At 36.3% G+C, this 8,210-nt stretch overlaps 1 protein-coding gene across 2 annotated transcripts in view; it reads right to left on the reverse strand.

Annotated features, from left to right (window-relative positions):
- Positions 1–8,210, reverse strand: part of grm4 (glutamate receptor, metabotropic 4) — a 180,188-nt gene that overhangs the window by 56,078 nt on the left and 115,900 nt on the right. For both annotated transcript variants that reach the window (XM_015015064.1, XM_015015059.1), the window contains exon 3: positions 5,271–5,487. In XM_015015064.1, coding sequence (XP_014870550.1) covers positions 5,271–5,487 — 217 coding nt within the window. The remainder of the gene's footprint in view (positions 1–5,270; positions 5,488–8,210) is intronic.

Raw genomic sequence — 8,210 nt, forward strand, 5'->3', positions numbered from 1 at the left:
ATATAGAAAATTGAGTAGATTGAAACGTATGGAAAATGATAAATGGCCTGTACCTATTTAACACTTTATCAAGTCCAGAGGATTTTTCAAAGGTGTGTCAAACTACAATCAGTCATTCACCCATTCATGCACTTTCACACACTGATGATGGCAGGCTACTGCATTGTAGCGGTGCCCTGGGGTGGTCTAACAGAAGCAAGGCTGCCATGCATTCGCACATCAGACTCTTTGACCACCAGCAGCAGGCAAGGCGGTTGAAGTATCTTGCTCAAGCATGTAAAGACAGAGACAGAGACATAGAGCAGGGGCAAAACCAGCAATCCTCAGATTACAGGACACATTCCTACCACCAGTCTCTACCATCGCCATTTTCCCATGTGACTTGAACAGAATATACCGACCAGGCACCAGGACAGACTGAATTAAACTTTCCTGCACTCCTAGAAACTCCAAAGATGAAGAGGGTAAGAAAGTGGATTTTGCATGCCATTTGAAATCCGACATTTTGAACTCAAATACTGTGAATTAACCTAGCAGACGCTTACAAAGCCATAACATCACTACGGTTTTGCTTTCCATAAATATCTGAAGGTATCATAATCTTACAATATATTAACTTCTGAATTAATTCATTTTCTCTCTTATTATTAATAAAAACATGTTTGGTAATCATAGATCATCTAAAACTCTAAATGTTTAGTGTCATTTCATACCATACAATTAGAAAAAGGTTATGTCTTTTAATACAGCACAGACATCTAGCTTCAATGGTACTGTGTTTCAAAGTATATTGTCAACATTATGTCAATATTCTTAATTTTAAGTAGCGCAAGAAAAAAATGCCCATGTGTAGTCAAACACAGCAGTTGACCTTTTGTCAAAGACATTTTAATAATCAGAAGACAGAGTGGTCTTTCTATTTTCAGCTTTTAGGGATTACAAACTTGTCAGTCACAGCTGTCGAAGCAGTTCTATTTAAGGAAACATTTTACATCAGCCCCCTTCGTTGTCTTAATTGCTCTTCCTTCCCTTTGACTCCAGAGGAGGTTATTTGCCACATCCTCAATGATATTGACTACCTCATGAAACACTTCACAGTGACTCCACCAATAGGCAGTCTGAGCAAATGTATAGTTTACTAATATAAATGTAAGATGCCAGATTATCTTGTCAATGAGACCTTGTGCTGTACCCTGTACAAGCGCTCTGATTCAAATGCCATCATGAGGAAAACGATAACCTGAGCTCAACGCCTGCTGCTTTCAGCTTACTTTCAAAGAGATTACTACTATTCCTGAAAGTGTGCCTGTGTTTGTAAATCAAACCAGCTTTACTAAATTACCTCTGCTGGCAGTAGGTACAGAATTTGGTGAAGTAGCTTGTTCCAATTAAGAGTTTTTGACGCTAATCGGGAGCCATTTCTGCTCTTTCATGTAAATTGTTACATGGTTGTACAAACTCATAAGAAAAGTTCTCCTATATCATTTTTGACGCTTACTGGCATTCTTGGTAGTTATGAGTAGGAACCATTGAAATAACCTTATTTTTGTGGAGAATCTCACACAGAAGAAAACAAATCTGAAAGCCCGACCCATTAATTTAAGTAGTCAGAACTCTGGTTAAGTCGCAACAAAATGTTAACAGTTCTTTCAAGCTGAAGAAATATGTTGGTAAAATAAAAATATTTATTTCAATTTAAATCTACCAGAGGATGAACAATTTTGGGCTCAACTGTGTTGTTTTGTTTAGAATCTTTTTGTATCTTCACTAAAAACTGACACATTTTTTTTTTCTCATTTAATTAGCTATGGCAATTATTCATTGTCTTTATATATTTATATTGAAATGTAATTTATGGATTTTAATTTACTTTTAGTTAAGAGTTATTTTTACAGATAGTTGTAGGCCATTACAATTATGTTTATTTTTAATATAATAGCCCATGTTCTAATAAGTAATTTTACCTTTCTTTATTTAATAAGATGGAATTAAGAAAATATATTTCAAGGCAGTTCACTGCTCTTTATTTGAAATACATACACTGCTTTTCCAAACTCAAAAACTATTTATGACTTTGCCTCTGCATCCTGTTTAGCAGGTAATTTTTAAATGATTGTCATTTCTGTAGTGACCAAAATAAATGGTAATTGTCAGGCTCCTCTGCCTGTCTGCTTCAACCTAATGAAATATTTTAAAATATCGGTGACAGTGATAGAAAAAAAACAAACAATTATTTTCTCCATTCATCAAATGTATTCAAACAAAAGGATGGAAAGTTCCCAGATATTTTAAAGGATGCTTGTCCAATTAAAGACAGCTTTATTTCAACTATTTTTTGCAAGTCTTCATCCAGTAATTGTAGATTTACAAATCAATATTTTTTTCATTTGTAACAAAAGTGACACAGCTTTTTGTGGATGGGCCAGAGCGTGGCATCAATCCTCTAGTTGGTCAGAAATCTCTGTGTTCACTGGGGTTGAAAGAGCACTGTGAATATCTTGTGGCTACACACACAGATGCAGCGTTAATCAAATCAACATCCCAAGTTGGCAATTTAAGCCTGACCAAAAACCTGCTCTTTTCCCCACATAAAGCAGCAATGCATGCAGCGGCTGTGACATTCGGTGCGGGAGACTGCAGCTCGGTATGGCCTTTGGCTGCCTAATGAGATGGAACATTTGGCCACTTCTGAACTGGCTGTTTCATTATGAGAGCAGACAACTGCAAAACCCATTTAGCAGCCAAATACCTGGGATTTTGATTATGACAAAGCTGCATGTTTCCCCCATGTGCCTGTCACATTATCAATCAAAGCCAGTGCAAAATTGAGAAAATTTACTTTTTTTTTTTTTTTACTTTTTTCCTCTAGTTGTCAAATTAAGAAGAGCTGGGGACAGGCTGATTTGACACATAAGTACATGTTCTTCCTTAAACTGAGAGGATGTGAAAGCTTCATTGTTTTCTCCAAAACAATGATTTTCTATGTGTGGTTGTCAGTCTAACACATGCTGTCTTTTATTCCATTTTCTAAAAGCTGTTGTTTATGTGGTCTAATCAAACGGCAGCTGACTAAGCTCTCTTTCTCAGATTCTTGACAAAATGCAGAAGCAAAAATGGCTATCAGAATCCACATTAAATGTCAGCAATGACAGATTTAACCTTGTATGTTTAAAGATTATAAACTAGAGACACTTTGTGTCTGCAGTTCATATTTTTCTTGACAACTCCCTCCTTCGCTTCCCTAACATTTAGTGCATCACCCTTGGCTGGGCAGAAGCTTGTCTGATTTACATGTTAAAGATGAAGCACTAGTCAAACAGGACCCAGAGGCTTTCTACTGTACTTCCACATTGCCAATATCAGATCTGTGTCTGTTCCCTTGATAACTTCTTTTGCCTACATTAGCACAAAATAAGTTTTTTAGGTCATGATATTAAAGCCCAAGTAAAATGTATCTCTTAAATTTATTTGAAGGTGCTCTGGAAACTGAAATTTAGCATACATGAATGATGGAAACTCACACTGCACTCAACCCCGATAGCACCTTTCCCATAGTGAAACTTTGTGGTGTTATCATAATATTGTGGAAATAATGTATTTCACATGCAAATGCAGTGCAAAATGCAGGACTATCTAGGCAAACAACTTGTTGAAAAATGCTCTTCATGTTTCTCTTCGTGGTAGCCTATCAAATGAAATCTCTGTGAAATAGAATGAAAATTTTGTCTCTACTTTGACTAAATGTGGAATAAGTTCAAATTGTGGTAATACTTTTCAGAACAATTACTTTATGTTCTAATAGAATATACCTGCAATATATACTATGTATTTTTTTTTCCCCAATAAGGCAAAAAGGCCTGTCAGAGTAACACAAACACTCTGAAACAATCTAAAATATATACACTTTTGATTTCAAGAAAAATGTTGAGGTCGTCAGGACCTAAAGCAGGTAGACAGTGGAAGCTTGGAGTAAAAATCATATCTGTGTTCACTATTGTTTAATTCAAATGCCCTTCAGATATCTGACCCACAGGAAAACAGTAGCTGCAGAAATACTGAGGTTAGCCTTAAGCAAGAGTAAATAAGTAAGAGTTCAGCAGTGTGGGGGGGGGAGATTTTATTTTTTTTTTTCACAATGTCTCTGCAATAAATGCTTAAGTTTAAGTACATTGTTTTTATCAGCAACAAGCAGCTTATATCGACATGTTTAGGATTCTTTCATGAAATGTCTGATAGGCATTTCAGTTTAGAAGCATCTCTACATTAGAAAAAGAATCTTACACTAGCAGTAATAAGTTAAGATTTGAGGATAGAAAGATATTGAATCTAAAAAGAGTGTCCTTGAAGCTGTCCTGTGATGTTCTGCGTTATGTTTGTCTGTGAGAATTAGCCAACAGGTAAATGAGCTGATTGCATTAAAGGACTCTCCAGGAGTAATGTTGGTGTTTCTCCAGGATAATGATGATGGGCAGCAGCTTCAGGCTGCCAGGCATGAGGAGTTGCAGTGGCACAATGAGTACTGGACATGTCATTAGTAATTACTCTCAGCTACAGCAAGGGTCTGGGGTCAGCGCAAGTGAGAAGTCGGCTGTCTGCTGCGCCAAACTGAATGTATTTCCAACGCTGGATCATCTATTCTGCATCGTTTTGACGCCACAAGCAAACTTTATTTCCTTTTCAGCCTGTGGCTTTTTTTTTTCCTGGGTTTGGAAATCCAGTTCATGTCCCTCATTCCATCTACTGCAGACTCTACAAATGTGCAATGCATAGTTCTTAACTGAGCAGAGCACCAACGTGTGGGAAGGACATGGAGCTTCACCTGTGTGCAAAAGTTTTAAACCATTTTTAATTTATATTTTGCGATCAGCAAGGGAGACCTTCTTATGCAATATTTTAATTTGATTTTGAAATTATAGTGTCGTGCCTAAAACCTTTCTACAGCAGGGGTACATTTGCTGACAGTTATGTTGGAAAAAGTAAAAATGTGTCAAAAGTATGCGATGCATAAAAACATTCACTCCTATCTTGACAAATAGTATTATGTGAAGCAGTTTTGGATCAATAAGGCCCCGTGAGATATCAATTTGTTATGTTTTTGTAAGCACTGAGCTTTGTTTATTTACATTAATCATAATACTAAATATTCAGCTCATATTAAATACATAAAAGATTAGGTAAGTTAACTTTCATAGTAGCTATATAGATGGGATTTAAATAACATATCAAACAATAAAATAATCTGTGTAGCTCTCATAAGCCTGGATACTTACCATCCTCTCTGGATTTTTGAATAAAGGCGTCAACACCACTTTCTCCATAGTTTCCCTCTGAAGCTACAGTGGAGACATAATTCCAGCGCATGGCTTTGACGATGTCAACCATAGCCTGAGCCTGGTAGGTGTCTGGGGGCACCACACGGGAGAAGAAGTCGTAGCGTGTGTTATCACTCAGTTCCGGGGCTGTAGAAGCATAACTCACTTGAGGGATCTGTAGAACAAAAAGACGGGAGCAAAGAGACAGAGACGGTTACACATGGAGAAATATATAAACGACAAACTTACCGTGAATTAATTAAATATGCGGCAAAAGGGTTCTGCGTACACAAACATGCTAACAATATGACACCTAACATCTGCTGAAATCTCTCGGCTAAACTCCTCTGTGGTTGTTCACCCTCTGGAGTTGTCGCGTTTTAAATAGTCCTGATGATCACAGGTTTAGTTCTTCTTCCTGAGGAGTATTTTTCACACCAGTCAAGCAACACTAATCTGCTCAAAATTCACTGTTTTCTCTAATATGATGTGAAATGCATTTGGTGTTGAAAAACTCTAATGCTGCAAACCTGAGATGGAAAAAAAAAGAAAGAAAAACACTCAGTAAAAACAAGACATTATCTTTACAAGAAAGAAAAAAACACTGAAATCTTATTTTGCTTTGTGAAGATTAAAAAAAGTATATTATACAGCTTGGTTTGAGGACAGTTTATGATTTTCCGTTCTTTAGATTCATCTTTATACACACAAACTATATTGAACAAAAGTAAACAAACATACTTAATGTTATTATTTATTATTATTATTATTATTATTATTATTATTATTATTATTATTATTATTATTATTATTATTATTATTATTATTATTTGTGGCTACTTTCTCTATTTATGATCTATATCATTACAATCTCTTGATAGTTTAGAAATAGATAGTTTTCCACAAACTGATATTCATAAAACATTTATGTTTCTGCCTTCAGGTTGTTGGAAAGGAGGCTTTGACTGATTGTTGAACTAGGGAAGAATGGCAGATGAGTGATGTCACCGTTTCTCAGTATTGAAAATGTTCATTCAAAGTGGTTTGGGCATCTCCTGACCACCTCCCTTCCAGTTACGTCCCACTTGGAACAGACCTCAGTACAGACCCAGAATGCGCTGGAAGTTTTGGTTATGATAAATAGAAGACATCAGACAAATGGATGAATGGATTGACAGTAAGAGTAGTTTGCTTTAATTTATTGTTTTTTTTTTGTTTTGTTTTTTTTGTTTACTTTAGCTGCTCAGCCCCTGTTGGTTAATCCATCTAAGAAAACTTTACCAACCGAAGATTTTGCTTCACCAGTAGTTTTCTCCACAAGCAGTGGGCTGACTGCTGTGGGAATAATAACATCCTTTCCACTGTCCCTCACTTCACACAGCAGAGGCCTTTGATGTGATCAGATGCTGCCCTGCACTGATCCTGCATGCGCCGCTAAAGCCTGTGTTGGGAGCACAGCTGTTCAATGTTTGCCCGTGACCTTCTGCTCTGTACAGCTCCTGTAAATCCAGTCTCATTTTGATTTTACTGCAGGAGCCCTTTACAGAAGAGCAACTGTTCAAAATATTCTAAGACTTAAACGACATATTAAAATATGTGTGCATGCTTGCTGGTTTCATAAGCTGGCCTATCAAAAGGAGACTTTCTTACCTAATCAACTTGAAAAAACAGTGGCCAGAAAAAAAAAAAAAAAAAAAAAAAACATACTGTGTTTTAATGGATGAAGAAAGGGTCACATTTCAGCCATGTTTTTTTTCTTCTTGACATTGTATTTGCTCTTATTCGCTGAGGGTCCAAATCCTGATGACCACCAGCGGTAAGCTGATTGAACCTTCATACTGAGGTGCATCTGGACCCTAAGTTATCTAGATTGACAGTTGGGAGAACTTTCACTCGCTACACATTGTGTTTCATTAACTCCTGGAAGCAATGCAAGTGTTAACTTTTCTAACAGCGCCTTGACGTCATGAAGCTGAATCCAGCAGGATGTAAGTGAAGTGTTGCAGAAAGGTGTTTGTAGGGTGTTAATGATGTCTCCTTTTATTTCACTTCTCTATAACACAGTAAAATGAGACTTTTAGCCGTTTGCACCTATATTTCACTTTTTCAAGTTGTTTCTCAAAGTGATATAGTCATATTTGTTATTTCCATAAGTAAAATATTTTTAAGTGTGACTTTTTCAACACTTTTTTTTAAAGAAAACATGGAGAGACATTGCTGACATTTATTTCTCAGACATTCCAGGTGAGCTAAGGTGATTCCATCCCAACACAGAAAGCATTGTTATCAGTATGTCACTGCTTCAGGTTTGTTTTTGTCAGGATTTTGAGTTGTTTTGGGTTTTGGGTTCATAGTATTGATTTCTTATATGTTCTCTGTTATTTTGTATTAGATTAGTCTTGTTTCTGTTCTACTGTCAGCCTGTTTACAGTTATTTTATTTGGGGCTATTATTTATTCCGTCTGCTTAGATTTGTGTCCTTAGATTTGATTTCCCATTTCCCCTGTTTGGGTTTACTCCACCTTTCTCTTTTGTGTCCTCCATGTTACCCATTCTCTATGCCACTTGGGTTCCTGTGCATTCATCCCAGGTTTGGAAACATGTTTTCCTGAATTTCATTTACTAAGACTTTATTTAATAATACTCCTTTGGATTCCACTTGCTTTTTGATCCTCATCCTCATCCACACATCATTACAGTTTTGACTTTTCCTAAATTGGACATGTTAGAATATCTAAGTACACAAGGATTCAAGAGGTATTCTTAGACACATGTCTGAGTCCTTTATGTGGTAGAGCCAAAGGATTTTTTTTTTTTTTTTTTTTTTTTTTTTTTCCTATTTCGAAAATGGAAAAAATTTTTAAAAAACACTTTCACATTTTGTGTTCCCCCAAATCA

This window comes from Poecilia latipinna, unplaced genomic scaffold (assembly GCF_001443285.1).
Source record: "Poecilia latipinna isolate Pla-1442-1.1 unplaced genomic scaffold, P_latipinna-1.0 Scaffold70, whole genome shotgun sequence".
Classification (NCBI taxonomy): domain Eukaryota; kingdom Metazoa; phylum Chordata; class Actinopteri; order Cyprinodontiformes; family Poeciliidae; genus Poecilia; species Poecilia latipinna.